The sequence below is a fragment of the Panthera uncia genome (genome assembly GCF_023721935.1).
Source record: "Panthera uncia isolate 11264 chromosome C1 unlocalized genomic scaffold, Puncia_PCG_1.0 HiC_scaffold_4, whole genome shotgun sequence".
Lineage (NCBI taxonomy): Eukaryota > Metazoa > Chordata > Mammalia > Carnivora > Felidae > Panthera > Panthera uncia.
Window position 1 is genome coordinate 49,319,717 of NW_026057585.1, and position 21,684 is coordinate 49,341,400.

At 42.2% G+C, this 21,684-nt stretch overlaps 1 protein-coding gene across 3 annotated transcripts in view; it reads left to right on the plus strand.

The window, feature by feature from the left end:
* The first annotated feature begins 4,625 nt into the window (after nt 1-4,625).
* Nucleotides 4,626-21,684, plus strand: part of WLS (Wnt ligand secretion mediator) — a 108,098-nt gene continuing 91,039 nt past the window's right edge. For 2 of the 3 annotated variants that reach the window (XM_049617031.1, XM_049617030.1), the window contains exon 1: nt 4,626-4,988. In XM_049617031.1, coding sequence (XP_049472988.1) covers nt 4,883-4,988 — 106 coding nt within the window. In that variant the 5' untranslated portion in view covers nt 4,626-4,882. The remainder of the gene's footprint in view (nt 4,989-21,684) is intronic. The other variant, XM_049617029.1, reaches the window with a different exon arrangement.

The following is a 21,684-nucleotide window of genomic DNA, read 5'->3' on the forward strand; positions in this document are numbered from 1 at the left end:
GGGCTGTAAGAGAGACAAAGGCTCTGGTCACACTTTCCTTGTGTTTAAGCGGCTTGCAAACCAGGGTGACAATACAGCATATATATAGATATATGTGAAAACTACAGCCCAGGTTACATATGCCAGATAGGAATTTGTCAGTATATGCTATATAGGAATTTGGGGGGTGGGGGCAGGGCTGGTGGCAGTTAATTTACCTTCACTTACTCATTTATTCATCCATTTATTCATTCATCCATTCAATAAATATGCCTTGAACATCAGTATATTCTTCCATAAGACAAACCCTTCAAATAAAATGATGGATAAATCAGGATCTCCAATTTAAAGTCTAGTGAAATAGAATTGGAATGATCCAATGCTGTTGGAAAAGTTGGATTGCACTCTTGGATTATCCAGTGTCTGGGACGATCTACCTCAGGACCCACAACAAGTGCTTTACGGGTGATTGAAAGTATTTTTTAGAATAGAATGTTTCTATGTTTCAATTTTACCTACTGTTGTTCAGAGTTCCATACTAGATGTTAACCTTTCTAAAGCCCTTCTCAAGTAGAGTTAATCTCTCACACTGTTCCTAAAATATGCCTCGAAAAATAATGATAATGTGGTAACATTTTAGAGCTGAGGAAGAACCAATTAATGATCAGTTTTACTAGTTTTTAATGCAAGGTTATCGGTTTCCCTTAAGGGTTCTTCAGTATAATCATCATCACCATGTCTTGCAAGAATACCATGAGGCAGATGTTGCCATTATCTGCATTTTATTTATTTACTTTTATTTATTTATTTATTTATTTTTAACGTTTATTTACTTTTTGAGACAGAGGGAGACAGAGCATGAAAGGGGGAGGGTAAGAGAGAGGGAGACACAGAATCTGAAACAGGCTCCAGGCTCTGAGCTGTCAGCACAGAGCCCGATGCGGGGCTCGAACTCACAGACTGCGAGATCATGACCTGAGCCGAAGTCGGCCGCTTAACAACTGAGCCACCCTGGTGCCCCAATTATCTGCATTTTAGAGACAAGAAAGCTAAGCTTCGGAGTGCTAGGTAACTGTAGTGGCCCATAATCACACATAACAAGCAAGGGGCAGAGCTGGGGTGTAAGCTCCATTCCAAACCCAGACAACTCAAACACTCATGATCTTTTCAACTTGTGTGTGTTATTCCCTTGGAAAATAAGGATCTGACAGTCATTTTAAATTTTTAAAAAGATATCATAGAAATTATAAATTTTTCTTGAAGCAGCTCATGGTGATAAATACTGAAAATGTCTGTTCCACACACAGTTTGGTAATATTGGTCATCTCATGAGAGTTAGAAGCATTGATTAGCAATTAGAAATATTAAAAAAAAATTTTTTTAATGTTTATTTTTGAGAGAGAGAGAGAGAGTGACAGAGTGCGAGCAGGGGAGGGGCAGAGAGAGAGAGAGAGTGAGACACAGAATCCAAAGCAGGCTCCAGGCTCTGAGCTGTCAGCACGGAGCCTGACATAGAGCTCAAACTCATGAGCCATGAGATCATGACCTGAGCTGAAGTCAGACGCTCAACTCACTGAGCCACCCAGGTGCCCCAGAAATATTTCTTTTTAATTAAAATGGTCATCTAATAAATGCCCTTTAAAAATAGGGGACCACCCTTGTGGGGAAACAGTATTTTATTCCAATAATCTCATTTTCAGATGGGGAAACTGGTGCCAAAGAAGTGAGACCAGTTACTCTAAAGAGATGCACTTGTGAACCAAGGGAGTAGAGTGTGTTGTAGCAGTTAACAGAAAAATGACTTGAGGAGGGTCACCTGGGTGACTCAGTGGGTTAAGCGGCCGACATTGCCTCAGGTCATGATCTCACAGTTCGTGGGTTCGAGCCCCATGTCAGGCTCTGTGCAGACAGCTCAGAGCCTGGAGCCTGCTTCAGATTCTGTGTGTGTCTCTCTCTCTCTGCCCTACCCCACTCATGTTCTGTCTCTCTCTCTCTCTCCCTGTGTCTCAAAAATAAATAAACATTAAAATTTTTTTAAAAAAAGGAAAAATGACTGAAGGAGCTTGCTAATGTTAAACAAATATAGTACACTCCCTTCTCTGTGGGATATATGTTCCATGATCCCCAGTGGATGCCTGGAATCGCAGATAATACCAAACCCTGTATATACTATGTCTTATCCTATGTGTATATACCTATGATAAAGTTGGGTACAGTAGGAGATTAACAACAATAACTAACAATAGAATAAAACAATTATAAAAATATACTGTAATTAAAGCTATGCGAATGTAGTCTCTCAAAATACCTTATTGTACTGTACTCAGCCTTCTTGTGATGACGAGAGATGATAAAATGCCTTTGTGTTGACAGGAAGTGAGGTGAATGACAAAGGCATTGTGTTGTAGCATTAGGCTACTTATTGACCTTCTGACAATAGGTCAGAAGGATCATCTGCTTTCAGACCATCAGACTGCAGTTGACTGCAGGTAACTGAAACCACAGAAAACTAAACCCTGGATAAGGGGGGATGACGATAAACCAATTCAACATTCTTGTGGCTCCACTTCATATTTGAAGTTCATAGAATACCATTTCTGTCTTCTTAAACAGAGAAACTTAATATCAAATGGAGAGTAAATCTTGATAGTGAATCCTATCAACCTTAATTAAAAAAAATTCCTTGGTATTAAAAAGAAATTCGAACCCAAAGGCATCATTATTATCCAAATGTGTGGAAGTTGGTAGCTTGCTGAGATAAGAACACAGAATGTGGGGTTAACTAGCAGCAGAGGTGAGAAAGGCATTCCTACTTCTTTTTATGATGCCCTGGGACCTACTCCAGTCAAGGGGAAGAAAAGTGATGTAAGCTCTGAAAAGGTAAAGAAGGAAGGCAAATATCCCACACTGGTCTCTCTGTGTTTGGTACCAAACACTTCTGACCACTACTGTTGACAGCAATTCTGTGTGCTGCTTCCCATCTGATCTGGTGTTCTCCAAAGTAAAGGTCATTAATCACTATTCAGTGAATAACAGCTGGATGTGGGCTCCTCCAGGACAGGAGTGTCTTCATACCTTGGTATCCTCAAGGGCTTAAAACAGAAAGCCTGGAACAGGTTAAGGGCTCAATATGTGAGCCCTACTGGTTAAAAGGTTGAGGGAATGAATGGATAAATAGCAACTATATCCCCAGAACTCTTAAGAACTGTTAGACTGCAAGGAGATGGGTTTTCAATACATAAAGTATGGTACCCGTCCTTGAGGAGTATCTAGTCTAGCTGGAGACTAGAAATGAATACTTCTATTAAGTGTAATCTGCATGGTATCTTCCATAAGGGCAATGCAAGTTCAAAAATAGAGCAGAGAAGAGAGGATTTGGGGTATTACCTTGGCATAAAGAGGCTGTGGATAGAGGGAAGGGACAAGAAGCCAGGTGTCTAAGGAACGGTGGGTGGTAGAAACCTTGTTTGTGTAGGAGTGGGGGGTGACCAAACCAAGGGTCTGTTGGGCAAATGAGTTGTGCTGATCAAGTGACCTATTTATGGAACATGGAAAAACCAGGTCCAGGAATTTAGGCTTGATAGAACAGGAAATCTCTGACGAGTCTCAGCTTCCTTCTCCTCTAGAAGTTAAGTGTAAATATAAATATATCCTCACAAAGAGACAACAAACATTGCAACTAAATAAGTGTACCATCTAAATCAAATAAGGTCTCTTTCAGGCTTTTGAAATGCAAACCGTGGGCTTGCTTTCACATTCATTTATTCATTCCACAAAAGTTTATGGAGGACCTACAAGACCTAGAATTTTGTTAGGCACCACGGGGGGTGGGGGTGGGGTTCAAAGATGAATAAAACTCGGTCCCTATCCCCCAGGAGTTTACAGCTCTGTGGAGACAAACATGTACACACAGGTCCTCACAATAGGAGCTAAGAATGTAAACACGAGTTGTAGGGGTTTAGTTCACGGAAATACTACACGGAGGTGATTTGGAAACTTAGGTGACGAGCTGGTTTTTAAATGAGGTTTAAAACTCCGACGGAGTAGAATATATATATTTAAGGGCCAGGGTCAAGGCTCTGGAAACTCATGGAATGGGGGATAATGAACAGTGGTCTGACTTGGCTGGAGCACAGGATTCCTCCAGGGGTGCAGCGGAGGAAATTTAGCTGTGTATATGCCCAATAACTAAGGCTGGGACCAGGTCGAAGGAAGCCGAAGACTATTCTGCATCTCTGTGCTTTGACTTAAGCATCTTTAGGTCCCTTTAAAAAATTCTTCTCTTTCCCAAAGAGAGTTCTAGCAGTTGCGGGTGGGGCCCGTTTCCTAAAGTCAACGCGTAAGTTAAAGGTCTGCAAAGCTGTCCATGGGTGATTTAAATCTCGCACCAGAAAAGGAAACGTGAGAGGCGGGGTAGGGGGAACCCACTTAACAACAACATCAACCCCCAAACGACACCAGCCCCAGGCGGGACAGGCTGCCAGACAGACCGGGGTCGGGACGCCAGCACCCTCCGGAGCTCGGAGCCCCGCACAGGCGGGCAACGGGGAGAGGAAGAGAGAGAGGGAGGGAGGGAGGGAGGAAGCGCGAGAGGGAGGGAGGAAGAAAGGGAGGGAGGCAGGCAGCGTCATGTGATCCGCTTCCCTGCTCCTTTAAGCGTCCACAGGCGGCGGAGCGGCCACAATCACAGCTCCGGGCATTGGGGGAGCCCGAGCCGGCTGCGCCGGGGGAATCCGTGCGGGCGCCGTGCGTCCCGGTCCCATCCTCGCCGCGCTCCCGCACCCCTGAAGTTTTGCAGCGCCCAGAAAGGAGGCGAGGGAGGAGGGAGCCTGAGAGGAGAGGGGGCAAATAGCACACCCTAAAACATTTATTTCAAGGAGGAAAGAAAAAGGGGGGCGCAAAAATGGCTGGGGCAATTATAGAAAACATGAGCACCAAGAAGCTGTGCATTGTTGGTGGGATTCTGCTCGTGTTCCAAATCATCGCCTTTCTGGTGGGAGGCTTGATTGGTAAGTGCGAGAGCTGCAAACTTTTCCCCCTTTCTCTCTTTTCGGGCCCCTTCCCTCTTTGCCTCTCGGGCTACTTGTTACAGTATCACTGCCTTGCTTCTATGATCTAATTAGTCCGGCTATTGTGCTTAAGAAAGCAGAGCTCCATGGGGCTCCGTGGGGCACAATCCAGTCTAGTGGCTAAGAGAAAAGGAGGGGAAAAAGTTTTGGCCTAGTTTCAGTATCCACTTGAAAGGAAGGAGGGGGGTGGCGGGGGTGGGAATCTTAAGCATGGCGACGGATCGCGCGAGGAAGCGCTGGGTTACAAAGTTGATTGCTGCTCCCCCCGCTTTTTCCCGCGTTCCCCCCTTTTCCTCTCCGTTCCCTCCCAATCAGCTCCCGGAGGGCAACGTAATCGACTTTATTGGGAACAACAGAAGAGTCAGGGAACTGCGCCCGGCGCTAACCCGGAGTCCTGCTACAGGGCTGTGATCGTTGCCTGTGTAAACCCATTTGGTCGTCTCAGCTAGGGGGTGAGAGTTTGCGTTTTGGGGTCCCAGCCTTCGCGCCCGCTGCTTCCTCACCGCACCCCCCCACCCCCATCCCCCGCCGCGGCCGCGGACGGGTCTGCGAGGTGGGCCCGGAGGCGAGATGCCGTGGGGTGCGGTGGGAGAAAGTCCTTGGCTGGCGCTGCGGGAAGTTGGAGAGGTCGGAAGGGAAAAGCGTATCCGTAAGGTGTTGCTCTTGGCCTCCTGCCCTCTCGCGAATCTCCCCTCCCCCACTTCTCAGAGCCCGCAGAGCTGGGGATTCTGAAGCCCCCAGTCCTCCCAGGGCGCCTAGCAGAGCGCCTCCCGCCTCCCGCCCCCGCCGCGGCTCCCCGCAGGTGACAGCTCTCCGGCCCCCGGCGACGGCGCCTCCCCTGGCGAGCGCGGCCCGGACCTCTGGGAGCCAAACAGGCTTCCGAGTGAAGAAGATGGTCTCACGGATCTTCCACTCGGAAAAACTCCCTCTTGGCTGTCTCTCCTTCTTCATCCATCCTCCAGCCTCGCCGCACACTAGCGTCCCCTTCCCCCTTGGGATTTAGGACATCCCGGTACAAACTTCAGTGCCAACTTTGCAACGGGCGCGGATGGGGTGGTTTTGCTTTCTTCGCGGACCTGCGAAACTTTGCGGAGTGGAGAGTCCGCGGAGGGGCTTTCTCCGCCCGTCCCTTTGCGAGAGTCAGCGCCGCGCGGGCGCCGTCGTCGGCGTGGTGGTGAGAGCCGCACAGGCTTGGGCACCTCGAGCCCTGTGTGTGCCGTTTTGTCTCCAGACTCGGGTTTGATGCGAACAAATTAAAGGGAGTCTGGTTCTGTAAATCACTGTAACATCCAAGCTAATTGTTTTAAACAAAGGAGAGTGAGTGAAGCTTCACCGAGGCAGAAATTTCTGGAGGAGATCATGCCTTTCTCTCTGCGTATGTATCCACAAAGCAGAAAGGGGTTCGGAGTTTTACAAGCCCATATTCTCAATTTGGGCCAAACAGCTTAATCTTTTTGTTCCTGGAACCCTCACCTCTCAAACACATACACGCGCGCGCACACACACAACGGGGTTTGGCTTTCCTGTTAAGAGCTCCTGTTTGGCTACGTACAATCTCCATGTTTCCCTGTATTGGATTTTTTCGAGGCTCTTAATACATTCTCTGCTGGGAGCTGAAGGCAGCCTTCCCTGTGCCCTCACAGTGATTATGCAGCGGTTACAATTACACCTCTTGTCTCCCTTGATGAGCAGTTGCAGTTAGATGCCATTGGATCTTGTGTGATTTCAGTGGCAGACCATAATTAAAATTTCTTGCACCTTGTGCTTTCAGAATTAAATTGGCCTATTATCCCTGTCTGACCTTCATCCTCTTTGAGGTTTTTGCACAAGCAGCGAACCATTACACATAGTTCCCTGGTGTTTGTTGGTGTGGGTTTCTTTTTCTTTTCCTAAGAAGCTGATCTCCTAGCCTCGAAGAGCCCATTATCCACTGTTGTGGGTTTCTTAGGGCGCTTCCGGAACTAGTATAATTTCTGGGATCTTAGTACTGTGGAGCAAAGGTGCAAAGACACTGGTGAGTGGCTGCTGGACATTAACGTTGCTGTAGGATCAGAACAGTTTTATATTCAAAGGGGTTTGCCTAGAGTAAGTGGTGCCAGGAGTTGTTTTGCCCAGAGAATTTGGTTGGTGACCATACTCGATAATCATCGCAAAAAGTTAGTGATAGGTCCTAACTCCAACTAGATTCTTCTCAATAGGTAAACTGTTGCAGTTCCAATTTCCTTGGAAAAGAAAAAAACATCTATAACACTTCTTGGGGGGGAGTTGTGTAAGTTTACTCCTTAGCTCCCCTCCTTCCTCAGTTGCCAAGACGATGTCCCCTGCTCTGGCCATAGTAGACTGCAAAGATCAGATTCAGTTCACCTTAAACACTAAATAGTGACTTAGCCTTTGTCTCAACTGTTTAGACAGTGTTTATGTTTGTTTGTTTGTTTTTGCTGTTAAACAAATCAAGGAACTTGGGTACACTACAAGACCCCCAAATGGGAAATAAATATCAACAAAAGGTAAGTGCAGTGTTTTCCCACCAGACTTCCCTAAAATGAAAAGCAGGTGAAACCGAGCAAAGCCTGGAACTTCAACAAAGTGGCAAGTGGAATCAGTAGTTGAAGCAGTTTGTAGGCTGGAAAGTTGAAGTAAAGTTCAGAAACCTCTTCTCCGTTCTTCTCAGTGAGAAGAGAACTCCACTGATAAGTAGGAAGTCAGGGGTGTGTGTGTGTGTGTGTGTTGAGTGTGTGTGTGAGATGGGGGGATGACTTCACTTCTTTTTAATGCGTCTGCAGAGGCTAATTGAGAAAGTGATATCAACATAATTTACATTTCTTTTTGATCATTGTTGGTTCCCATGAAAGGAAACATGGCAACCTAGAAAGGGGAGGCTCTGAATGGCAAAGTTCCTGATTATAAAAGTACTCCATACACGTATATACAAAACAAAAACAACCATCCATCCCCCCCCCCCACCAAACAGTCATGACAAACCATGCACCCCAAAGTGACCAAATCAGTTAACCAACAAGTTTCATTTTCTTCATTGGTAGATCAATGAGTTCAGTCTCTAGTTACAAAATTGTACGAATGTTTCAATACTTGGAGAATTTTATATGCTGTTTTTACACTGGCATTTGGTTGCAGCCTTCTAGAATTGGTGGGGGAAATTTAGACATCAGATAAAAAGCAAATAGGAGGGATTGGGTTTTGGTTTAGCCAGCTTACACACTTCCCTACCCCAATGGCCTTTCGAGAACCAAGTTTTTGTTTTGTTTCCTGCTTGTTTTGTTTGTTAGTTTTTCTTGTGCCAGTGTCTATATACTGCAAACCTTTAATGGTATTTTGTAAAAAGGCTCTAGAACACAATATTTTATAAGGTGGAATTTGGGGTATTTAAAATTTCGCTGAATTATGCCATGCTTTTATAAAAACTTTGAACCAGTATAAAATGATGCATCTTATTGTTTTCTTATGTGTTGAGAAGGTTTCTTAAGTAGCTAGCTTCTTTCGAATTTAGAATGTATTTAAAAACTTAAGAACCCCTAAAGGAAAAGAAAATATTTTTAAAGATGTAGCCTAATCTTTATCCTCCTTGAAAATAAGCCTGCAGAAAATGCAAAAAATAATTTCCCTTTGATTTCATGTTTGGTGAATTTAGTTCATGGAGAGGCAGCTGCAGGGGTGGTGGAAGGGGGGAAGGGAAGGAGAACCATGTGCCCTGAAACAAGAGTGCAGCCTACTAAAAATTGTGAACTTGAATCCCTGGCCCATTATGTGCAATTTGCTCAGCTTCAAATTAGTCATGTCTGGGGGATATAATGGTTGAAAAAAGCAGGTCACTGTTCCCACCTGTTCTAAAACTGTTAAGAGTATGAAGATCAGAACTGAATGAATAAAAAATGATTGCATTGTTTTAAGCATAGCATAAATGAGAATATCCCAAACTTAAACTCCAAAGAAGTATCAACAAATTGCCAATATTGTATCTTCAGGGAGAATTGCTTTCTGTGAAAAGCTTACCATACCAGTAGTCTTTTTTGTTTTGTTTTTTAATGCTGAGAATGTTATGTGTACATATAAGCATATATAATCACTTAATTTTTACATGGACTTCTCTACTGCTTTTCAGTGATATAACCCATATTATTGTGCTATTACTATTTAAATGGGAACTATTGATAATCTTGTTTGTGATCCATTCTTGTGAATTTTTGTTTCTGTTATTATTTGGAAGTTCAAGGATTTTAAGAAATAAAATTACGCAGAATTAATGTAAAGGCTAGGCGGAGCATGTAAAGGTTTGCTTCCCAGTACATTAGGTTTTAAGCTCGTGGTATTTATTATATTTTAGCATATTTTAATAATGTGATGCCAGTAACCCTGCAGTGTTTGGGTGTCTGGTGAAAATCTCAAAAAGAACTAATCACTTGGCTTTTGGTTGATGTTAGCCCACATTACTTTCTGTATTTGATTCTCCTTTTTTATTTTGTAAAATTTCGTATCTGACTGAACCATGTCATTTTTTTTTTCTTTGTTAAACTACCCGAGTGTCTAATGTGGTTTGTAGGAGTACTGTGCAATCTCAAAAATTCTTCTTGTAAAAGGTGGGAAATTTTTTATAGCTGATATTACATTACTTTACTTTTAAACTTAACTACCTACTTGGTTATTACAACAAAATCATGCTTGTTCTAACAATCTCAAACCAAGCTTTCATCTAATCCTTCCATAGAGCCTGTCTGGCCTTCTTTTGGTACTTTCCCTTTTTCTTATTCAAAGTGAGAAACATTTCCTTGACATAATAATGCAGAGTATGGCTTTGTAAGGTTTTCAAATCTCCTGCCTGGAACTCAGATCTAGACTCAAAGCCTTTCCTAGCTAGTTGACATTTCGCAATAATTTGGCATTAAAAAAATTTTTTTTTAATCCATATAGACTGAGGAAAGAATCTTACCTTATCTTCCTCATAAAGGTGTTTCTATGGAGATTTGGAATTTGAGATTGTATGAAAGTTCTTAGGTAGAGTTCATACCTAACATGTAAAATATTGATTTGAGCCTGCTGTGTGCCCAGGATAGGGCTGCAGTGCTGATTGGGGGTTAGGAAAGAGGGAACTTGAAGTCTGAGTAACCTAGGAGAGCTAGAGGTAGAAGAGAGCCCTTCTTAATCCAAGTCCACCAGCAAAGGATTTCCTGTGATGACGTTTGTAGCATCAAGATAATTCTCACTTACTGGGAATCTGAGAACACATGAAATGAGAAACACTGTTAATTATACTATCAAATAATTTTATTAATATTTCATCTTGAAATAAATTTATTACTAAAATAATTTAACAGATGTTCAACATTAGTTAAGGTCTGGCACACAGTGCACTTTTATCTAATTTAATCCATGCAAAGCCTTGCCAGATTGGTGGTGGTGTACCTATTTTACATGTAAGTAATTTGGGATTACCTAGCTAGCCAGGGTCAAAGTTCTGAATGGGCTCCAGTGGATCTGACATCAGAGCCACAGTCCTCCACCATCAGGTTATCCTGCCCCCACCTCTCAAAGCCTTGACTTTTAAGATTGAATAAATGTGGTTTAAAGCCAGAAAGATGATGAGTAACATTACAAATGCAACTGCTGTCTCATTTTAATCATTAGGTAACGTAGCAAATGGAAAAAAATCAAATATGGTGAATGAAATGGAGTTCAGCTTTACATAACTGCCTGGCCAAGGCTATGGGAGGACACCTTTGGAGAAGTCTGCCTATGCCCATCTGACCAATTTCTTACAGGTTCTAACTAGTTCCTATAATTGTGTGAATCATCCATTTGGCTGAGCAGCCAAGTTCATTATCCATAAAAGCGTTTGAGTTCTGCCACTTTAAGGAAGATTAGTCGATTTTATTTTCTCAGGTTAGTGGTTTTAACATAGTTATGTAGTTATATATGTCTGGACTTTTCCAAAGGAAGCAGAGAGAAGGAAATCAGCTGTGGTTGGAGAGGATTTTCGAGGGTGTGGATTGGCAGTGATGGTCAAGCAGTTGAAAGAAGAGCCTTTTACTCAGAGTTGAAAATTCTGTTCCCCAAAGGATAATTTCTGTTTGTGTACACACCCATGCATAATAATGAGAGCATTTCAAACTAGAGGTTTCCATGCTGACACCATGAATAGGTACATTTTGTTCTTTGGGAAAACTGCTGATAGACTTTGTCTATTCAAAGATTTACTGCTCTCAATTTTGATAGAGGCTGTAACAGATGAAAAGAGACGGGGAACATCAAGACGTGAAATGATCATGTCTGTTTCATTTATGTCTTGTGTCTTCTCTGGGGTGTTGTGATGGTAGCCTAATAGAATACACGGATGTGCCAGAGGTGGACATTTCTGAGAGAACGTGTCTGATAGGGAGGGGGATGGGAGTGGAGAGGAACTTGAGGTGTTGGCATTTTCAAACTGATGATGAAATGTTTTGCAATTACCATTCTCATAATAGGGCTAATCTAAAAGGATTGCTAAATAGCAGAAAAGAGCAACTCATGTTTTAGAACACAAAAATTCTTAGGCTCACCTTTTCACCTTTTACTGCTACCTCTTTTCCCAGCTTCCCCCATGTTCTACCTCTAATTAAATTTTATATGGGAGCAAAAGTAATAATCAGATTGTCATCAGACCAGTAGTGAGGGATTTGGTTTATTATGATTTGTTGCTTTTTGAGGATTTATTGGGTGGCAGTGGAAAAAGTATTTTACTTGTATTGATTCGTTGAATGATCATAGCAACCTAGAGAAGCAGATGCTTTCTCCAGTTTTCAGATAGATTAGATGCTCATTTAAGGAACTTTTCAGAGGTGACAGAGGTAGTAAAGTAGAGGGCAGGCACTCAAGTGCATGATCTTTGACTGAATTCTAAAAGATATTGTAAGTCTAATGCCACTCTCCTATTGTACCTTTTTTTTTTTTTTTAACGTTTATTTATTTTTGAGACAGAGAGAGACAGAGCATGAACGGGGGAGGGTCAGAGAGAGCGGGAGACACAGGATCCAGGCTCTGAGCTGTCAGCACAGAGCCCGACGCGGGGCTCGAACTCACGGACCGTGAGATCGTGACCTGAGCTGAAGTCGGACGCTTAACCGACAGAGCCACCCAGGCGCCCCTCTCCTATTGTACCTTTAATTCCTATAGGAAACAAGGTGCGGAGTGTGATAAAATTGACTCTACACAGGTTTAATAGAAGATGGAAGCTTAGTTTCCCCTTTTTCTGTTTCTGCCTCTTTCCAAAACCACATACTCCCGTCACTGCACGGGTACTAATAATCATTGTCTTGGTTACTTCCTAAACAGATGATCCTGATTTTGAATACAGCAGCCACTGTAAATGTTGACCAGTGCTTGCAGGCCATGCTGGGGGCGGGGGTGAGGGTGCAGGCCTGAGAAAATAATACCTCAGCTCCCTCCAAAGAGAAATTATTACACATAGCAAAGAGGAACTGAAAATTGTTACTGAAAATGTGTCACAATAACCAACCTCCTGAACCAACCTTCCAACCGGAAGGCTGCCTGGACTTAGCATACAGAATAGATCCTGAATATAGCTATTGACTACAGGTGAGGGGAAGGAAGATGGGGGTAGAATATGAACTCAGGAAAGAAAAACTAAGGCCTTTATAGACATACAAGGCCATCTCTTTGGGACACAGCTTGTATTTGGATTTCCAAAACCTTTTTCCGATACCACCCACTTCCCGCATACTGAGCTAGTGTTTCTGTCTCCTCTGACTTTTAAAGTCCTGGGCCTCCAAGGGCAATTTTATGCTCCCTCTTTTTCCTTCCTACTCCATTCTGTTAACATTTCCAGGTAAAGAGGTGTTCTTTCTTCACTAGCCCCTAGGAATTATAGGGCCTTCTTAAACTTCTGGTTAATTCCCTGGGTTAACTCAGCAGCTTTATCCACAAATACACGTTTCCAAGAAAGCAGAGGTAATTGAAAGAAGATGCCAAGTTATTACATTTGTTTTGGCAAAGTGTTATGATTTTTCATTAGAAAGAAGGTAATGGATCTGTAAATGGCTGGCTCAGTTTCTTTGCAAACCCCAGATTAATAAGGCTAAGCTCTTGAGAACTGGTTGGGGGGGGGGGCAACTAAACTGCTGCTTTAGCCCTGGCTGAGCCCCTCCCAAAGAGAGATCTCCTGATTTTAAGGCAGTAACACACGGTGGAGAGAAACCTGACTGGAACTGCAGAACCCACCTGTGGTCTCAATGATCTCAAGTCACAAAAGCCCCTTGGCATCTCCCTCCTCAACGTGATGTGCTTTGACTCGAGGTCTGTTCATTACTTTTACTTTACTTTATACACAGTTTTAAAAAATATTTAATCTGTACTCCCAACTGGAAATGTGGGTCTCATACAAACAACCCCAAGATGAAGAGTTGCATGGTCCACCCACTGAGCCAGCCAGCTGTCTCTGCCTTTTTTTTTCTTTAAGTTTATTTGTTTTGAGAGAGAAAGAGAGAGAGCACTAGAGGGTCAGAAAGAGAGGGAGTGAGAGAGAATCCCAAGCAGGTTCTGCATCACCAGCGCAGAGCCTGACGCAGGGCCTGAACTCACAAACCATGTCATAACCTGAGCCAGGATCAGGAGTCAGATGCTTAACCAACTGAGCCATCCAGGTGTCCCTGGTTTATACACAATTTTAGTAGAGATTTAGTAAGCTATTTTCTAAGTGCACAACAGTTGGCACGATTTGTTACCAAAATTCACTGGTAGCAGAGAGATGCAGGAGTGTAGTAGGTAGCATCAGGACAAAGGAAGAACGCCCAGGATTCTGGGACCCTGGGATACAGGCGAGGCATTCCATACCTCAGTAGCCCCCCTTGGTGGCATCGTTACTTTATAAGCTGATATGATAATTGGTTCTGCTCTAAAGCTGTGTGCTCTTATTACTTGCCATGAGTGCCACTTGTTGGGTCCACTTTATCTGTATATATTGATGTATATTTGGCCTGAATGGAAGCTGTGGGGCTTTTGCTATTAAATTTTAAAAAGGGTCTTGGAGACCATCTTGTCCTACCTCCTTGGAAGAGGAATCAGAGTCCCAGGAAAAGGAAGGGACTCGGTCTATACAGTTGGAGGCTGAGCCATGGCTTGGACTCAGATTCAAATGCTCATCAGCACTGTGCTTCTGAGTTTCAGCGTGAAGATCATTGGAAGGCCATAGAGCTAATGAGCAGAAAATTCCCACCTTGTGGTTCTTACAGTTCTATTGACTTTTCTGTTACTCGAAAATAAAACAGCAATAACTTTAACGTCTTCTCCCTCTTAGTCCCTCCCTCTTAATATCTGTATACTTAATATTCTTAGCAATAGAATTACATGTAGTGTTATGCTGTTCTTTTGTTTTTTAATTTTTTTTAACGTTTATTTTCTTTATTTTCAGAGAGAGAGTTATAGGGTGCGAGTAGGAGAGGCAGGGAGAGAGGGAGAGAATCCCAAGCAGGCTCCACAACAACGCAGAACCCAACATGGGGCTCTAAGTCAGATCATGACTGGAGCCAAAACCGAGTCAGATGCTTCACTGACTGCTACTCGGGCGCCCCAGTGTTACGCTGTTGTGTGTGAATTTTTAAGAACACCACAGAATTTAAAACAACTAAATTCCTTCCTTGCTTGCTGAGTATGCTACATGCCCTAACTCTTACTTGAAAAATGTTGTACATTTGAAACATAAATTAAAAACAAAACAAAACGGGGGTGCCTGGGTGGCTCAGTGGGTTAAGCCTCTGGCTCTTGATCAGTTCAAGATCTCATGGTTCATGAGTTCCAGCCCGGTCTGGCTCTGTGCTGACAGCAAGAAGATTGCTTGTGATTCTCTCTCTCCCTGTTTCTCTGCCCCTCCCCTGCGCACACTCTCTCTCTCTCTCTCTCTTTCTCTCAAAATAAAGTAAACAAACTTAAAAAAAAAAACAACAACAATAAAACAAAAGACAACAACAACCCAAGACTATGGCCCTTACTAATCCAATCAAAGTACTGTCCTTGTGTTTAGTTTTAAGACTTAATCAATCTGAGGCTCCCTTGTCTAAAGTCTGTGACTAACTTTTGTGCTTTCAGGGAATGTTTGTGGCAGGCGTAATTCTGAAGTTGTAGTGAGTTTGGGGGAAGTGACATGCCCTATGTTTTTGGTCTTTTTGCATACAAAAGAGAACAAAATTGTTCATTCTTCATCTCTGCCACCTCTTGACTCTGAAGGTAATTGCAAGCAGAAAATTCAAATTGGGAAAATAGGGTTGGGAGCCCCATGATGTTATAATTGCCATCCATATTTTCGTGATTCTAGGGGTACAAGGGTTATATTGTAAATTCTCACTCCTGCCTTTTTGTTGAAAGTAAGCAGAATCACAAAGCACTGTGTGTTTTCTGCATCCTCTGCGTTAGTGGGAATGAATATGGACTTTTTAATTGAGGTGTATTTAACCTACATCATATTAGTTTCAGGTGTAACATAATGGTTCAATATTTGTATGCCCTGTGAAATAACCACAATAAGTCTGGTTACCACACAAAGTTACAAAATAGTTTTGTCTTGTGATGAGAACTTTAAAAAAAAATTTTTTTTTGAGAGAGAGCGAGAGAGAGCATCAATGTGAATAGAAGGAGGGGCAGAGAGAGGGGGAGAGAAAGTATCCCAAGCAGGCTCCATATCATCAGCACACAGCCTGATGTGGGGCTCAAACCCATGAACCATGAGATGATGACCAGAGCCAAAGTCAAGAGTTGGACACTTAACCAGCTGAGCCACCCAGGTGCCCCAGTGATGAGAACTTTTAAAATTTACTCTTTTAGCAACTTTCAAATATGCAATACAATATTATTGACTGTAGTCACCATGCTGCACACTAATTACATCCCCATGCTTCATTTTAGAACTGGGAGTTTGTACCACTTGAACTTTTTCATCAGTTTTGCCTAGCCCCTATCGCCTTCCCCTCTGGTAACTACCAATCTATTCTCTGTGTCTGTTAGTTCTGTTTTGTTTGTTCATTGGTTTTGGAATTTAGATGCCATGTGTATATATAAATGAAATCATACGGTATTTGTCTTTGTCTGATGTATTTTACTTAGCATAATACATTCAAGATCCACCTGTGTTGTTGCAAATGACAAGACCTCACTCTTTTTTATGGCTCAGCAGTATTCCATTGTGTATATACACCACACCTTTTTATCCATTCATCTATCAGTGGACACTTAGAATGTTTCCATATCTTGACTATTGTAAATAATGCTGCAATGATTATGGGGGTGAATATATTTTTTTGAATTAGTGTTTTCATTTTCTTTGGATAAATACTCAGAAGTGGAATTACTGGATCATATGGTCATTTAATTTTTAATAGTTTGAGGAACGTTCATAGGTTTTCCACTGTTTTACAGAGTGGCTGCCCTAACTTACATTGTAACAGTGCACAAGGGTTCTCTTTATTCCACATCTTTGCCAGCGCTTGTTATTTCTTGTCTTTTTGATACTAGCCATTCTAACAGGTGTGCAGTGATATCTCACTGTGGTTTTGATTTGCACCTCTGTGATGATTAGTTATGTTGAACATCTTTTCATGTGTCTGTTAGCCATCTGTATGTCTTCTTTAGAAAAGTGCCTATTCAAATGGTTCTCTGCTCATTTTAAAATCAGATTGTTTGTTTTGTGTGTGTATCTGTGTAAGTGTGTATGTGTGTTGTTGCTGATGTTGTTGAGTTGTATGAGTTCTGGGGTTATTTTAAGATTTTTTTTTTTAAGTAGGCGCCATTCCCTGCATGGAACCGAATGTGGGGCTCGAACTGACAACTCTGAGATCAAGAGTCACATGCTCTACTGACTAAGTTAGGTGCCCTGAGTTCTTCGTGTATTTTGGATATTAACCTCTTTTTGGATATATGTTTTGCAAATAATTCAGTAGATTTCCTTTTCATTTTGTTGATGGTTTCCTTTGCTGCACAGAAGCTTTTTAGTTTGATGTAGCTCCACTTGTTTATTTTTGCTTTTGTTGCCCTTGCCTTTGAAGTCAGATCCAAAAAATCATTGCCAAGATCAATGTCAAGGAGCTTACCAACTATATTTTCTTCTAAGAGTTTTATGGTTTCAGGTCGTACATTCAAGTCTTTAATCCGTCTTGAGTTTATTTTTGTGCGTGGTGTAGGATAGTAATCTAATTTCATTCCTTTGCACGTGGCTGTCCAGTTTTCCCATTTACTGAAGAGACCGTCCTTTCCCCATTGTATATTCTTGCTTCAAATCTTAACTTCTATGTCTCTGTTTAACATGCTTGCCTTTAGGTGATCACAACCAAAAAGTTGGATTCCACATTTTATTAAATCCAGCCCTTTCTCAAGGCAAATCATGCCTTTTTGAGGCCCTGTTCTTTTTCATTCTGGGTTCTTATAGATTTTATCTGCTCTCATTTAGGTTGTAACTCGCCCGAGAACGGAATGCCTTAAATGTGGAAAAGACACGTCCCCACATTCCTTTCTTTTCTCTGTTCTGTTGAGCTAGTTCTGGCTTGTGTAAAATGGGCTCCAACTTTAGCCCCAGCTTGCCTGGGCCCAGGGAAGTTGTAGATAAGAATTTTACTGAGGGTTTGAAAAGACTGTGTCATGGGCCTCGCTGTCATTTATAGAACACACCTCTATAAGCTTGGAAGGAATCAGCTTCTTCAGAAGTGGGGGTGGTGTGGGGCGTGGCTGTGACTGGCAACCCTGGGACCTTAGACATCCTTTGAGTCACTCTTTCTCTTCATTTTACAAAGTTTGCAGAGAGCTGGTGTTAAATCCCTGGCACCATTCTTTCAACATGCCCAAACAGAAGAGAGTTTTGCGCTCTGAGAACATGATATTTCTGGATAATAGTTGATGAAAGAGAAAGAAACAGGATAATTTGTAGACACAAGATTTTTAAACTAAAAGGACACTTAAGGTCACCTTTCAATTGGCATGTTTCTTTTTTTCTAGGTGTCAGAAGAATCCCTCCCTTCCCCCTCCTCCCTACCTCACCCACCTGTTAAAAAAGGGAAAGAAAGAAAATATAGTTTGGGAGAAGGATCAGCAGTCTGTGTGGGATTTGAACAAAATCCTCATGAGTATATATTTGAGACAATACTTTTTCCTGGGGGACTTGGGTTAGGTACAGATACCAGCTCCATCCAGGGAAGTCCTCTGTCTCATTGTAGAGTAAGTCTCCTGGCTAAGCAGAAATGCTGCAATAATTTTGAAAATTTCCTTTGAGGACTTGGGCTTCTTATGGCATTTCTAGGAAACACTATAAACAACATGGTGTTGGTTCCAGGTTTTCCTTATGCTGTTTCTGTTTTTGATAAATGTACTGATCCTTCCATTCAAAGTGATCAGATTTCTAACTGATGGCCTGTAGTTTTATGTTTAATCAATGGGTGTGATCTGGTTTATTATCAAACTTGCTTTGTAACTTGGACAAGCCATTTATATGCTGTGAGCCTCAATTTCCTCATCTAAAGGACACCAGGCTAGCTCAATCAGTAGAGTGTGTAACTCTTGATCTCAGGATAGTGTGTGTAAGTCCCACACTGGGTGTAGAGCTTACTTAAATAAATAAATAAAACTTTCCCCTTCATAGAAAGGTTGTAGGGTTTAATGAGAGAACATAAGTTACCTATATATATGTGTTGGATCAATCCATATATGTTAACTATTTCCCTTATTTACAAGTTGTCACTAATTAACTTCTCAAGATTCTCTTTCTTTCTTTTTCTCTCTCTCTTCTTTCTTTCTTTCTTTCTTTCTTTCTTTCTTTCTTTCTTTCTTGTCATCCTCTGTCTGGTTAGGATCATAGCAGGTCATTTCTGCTTCTTAGTGGATTATATGAAATTAAAACCCAGCAACCCTGCTTGATAGCCTTCTATTAGGCACAATGCATGCTGCCCAACAATTTAAGAAGCATGTCATTTACCCATTTGGTGAATTAGAGCGATTAACTTTTGATCCAGTTAGTGATAGTTTTCACCAAGGTTTAATTTGAATCTTAAATTTTGCTTTTAAAATGCTGAATGAGTTTTCACGACTCTTTACAGCATGGATAAGCCCAGGTAGCAAGACTTTTAAATGGATATTACTCAATACATGGAAGAGATCTGGATTCCATCCATGCTTGCTGCAAAGTGAATCCCAGTTGTTCTGTTTTAAATTATAAAATTGAAGTCGTTATCCGTTGGGAATTTTTTTTGCTTCTAGATATAACGTAAATGACAAAGACCTTTGAAAGTCAAGCTTCGAGGAAAAAAATGATTCTTTTTCTTATAAAATATTAACTACTTCTGACACATTAGCTAGAATTATAATGCTATTTTGTAAGAAATTATGAACAAAAAGTAAAGATAAAAATATAACCTCTGTAAGACTGTAAGCTGCATGAGAGCAAGGAATATCTAATTTGCTTGCCTTCATCCTTTTTTTCAAAGTTTATTTATTTTGAGAAGAGAAAGAGAGCATGCAGGGGAGGGGCAGAGAAAGAAGGGGAGAGAGAAGCTTAAGCAGGCTCTGCGCTGTCAGCCCAGATTCCGAAATGGGGCTTGATCTCATGAACTGTGAGGTCATGACCTGACCTGATATCAAGAGTCGGACGCTTACCTGACTAAGCCACCCAAGTGCCCCTGCTTATTTTTCTCTTGACTGGTTACAACAGGGTAGTGCAATATAGGTGACCAGAAAAACTTCTAGAAGAAAGAAAGAAATGCCTTGCCTTTGGACTTACTGCAGAAGTAGCTAAAATGTTCCAACTTTAAGGTCTGCCCTAAGACTTTAACATTATAGTCCAAACTACTCTCTTATAATTTAAATGAGAGAAAGGTTTCTTATTATTCACTTGAACTTAAAAGATGGTGCCACCTTCATGGTTTGTATGCTTCCATTTATAAAAGTGTATAATTTTTGGAGTTCTGGAAAGGGACCTTCACCTATTATATTGTGGAAACTAAGGCCTAGAGAAGTCACAGTGACACAATAAGCTTTGAATGAAATGTCCTGACCACTAGTGGAGTGTTTCATTGCCCTAGCCTGTGGTTACACTGATTACTATTATGTCTAATCTATGTATTTGGTCTTTACTTGGCCATAAGGGTAGAAAATTGACTGTGACTGCTTGCCCTTACTGGTTGATAAAGTTTGCTGGGAGGAAGGGAACACACACTACTATCTGTATTTCCAGACTTTGAATATTCAAATGAGAATACTGAATGATAGTGGCAGTTTTGCATTTTATTGTCTTTAAGAAGTAAATGTGTTTCTTCTGCTCCATGAGGGCTGGTTTTTAGGGGCTTCTTTCAGAAGACCATGTAGTTTGTTTTATTTTTTATAAATTTTTAAAGACGGGAAATTAATCTTTCAGAGCTTTCCTCCTAAGAATTTTGTAGAAGTAGGGGCGCCTGGGTGGCTCAGTCGGTTAAGCGTCGGAATTCAGCTCAGGTCATGATCTCAAAGTCCTTAAGTTCGAGCCCTGCGTCAGGCTCTGTGCTGACAGCTCCTGGAGCCTGCTTCGGATTCTGTGTCTCTCTCTCTCTCCCTGCCCCTCCCTTGCTCATGCTCTGTCTCTCTCTGTCTCAAAAACAAATAAAAACATTAAAAAAAAATTTTGCAGGTGTTACTTGCGCCTCTTCGTAGAGATCAGTAATATATTTATTATGTCGGCTTTTCTAACTGACTGCCCTTGACAAGAAAGCCTAATACATTCCAGTAACCACCTCTGCGGGCCATTGTGTTCGGCTGGTGGACTGGTGTGTGGGAATGAATTTCTCCACGAGGTCCTCCAGGCTCCTGAAGGGTACTGAGCCGCCCTGAGCTGAATGTGTGCCTGCGGGCAAAGAGGAACTGAGCCTGTTGACTGGCTAGTGGAGCAGGTGAAGATGGGAAGAGAGATTTAGGGAGCAGATGTAAACTGAGAGGGAAGGAAGCAAAAGCCAAGGAGAAAGCCACGCGGAAGCCGGACTTGGACTTCTCTTAGAGGAGGGAGTATTGCGGGGGGAGGCTGTGCAGAGCAGCATCTAGTAAGGGGGGGAGGGAGGCGGTGGCTTTGGGAGAATGTTAGGGGCTTGAAAGAAAGGCGGCCAGGAGTGCCTCCTCAGCTGGTCATGATGTCATCCTGTACTCCCTCTAAAATAATGATACTTTTTTTTTTTCTATGGCCGCATCCAGGACTGTAAAGACTGGGTAAAACCCCACTGGCAACCGGAGTTTACTATTCTAAACATAAGAAAGAACTGGGGTTGGGAGCACTGGATGCATATCTCAGCTCTTCCACATGCTGCCTCTGTGGCCCTGAGGAAATTACTGCCTCTTAGAGCCTAAGTTTCCTTGTCTTTCAAATTGGTAAAATGGGAGCAGTAATGCTCACCTCTTGACGTTTCTGAGAGTTAAATGACACAATAAGTGAAAAGATGAAATGAGATAAGAAAGTGAAAAGTGCCCGGCACATGGTAGACCCTTACCATGTGCTAGGTACTGTTTATGCTAGGTACTCTTTTACTATCGATGTTATTCTTTTAACCCAGGAGGGAGTTTCTGTTGTTGAATCACCCATGGTCCTTTGGGAGGCTCGCATAGAAGGTTTTCTGCCTGCTCTGAACTTGGCCATCCT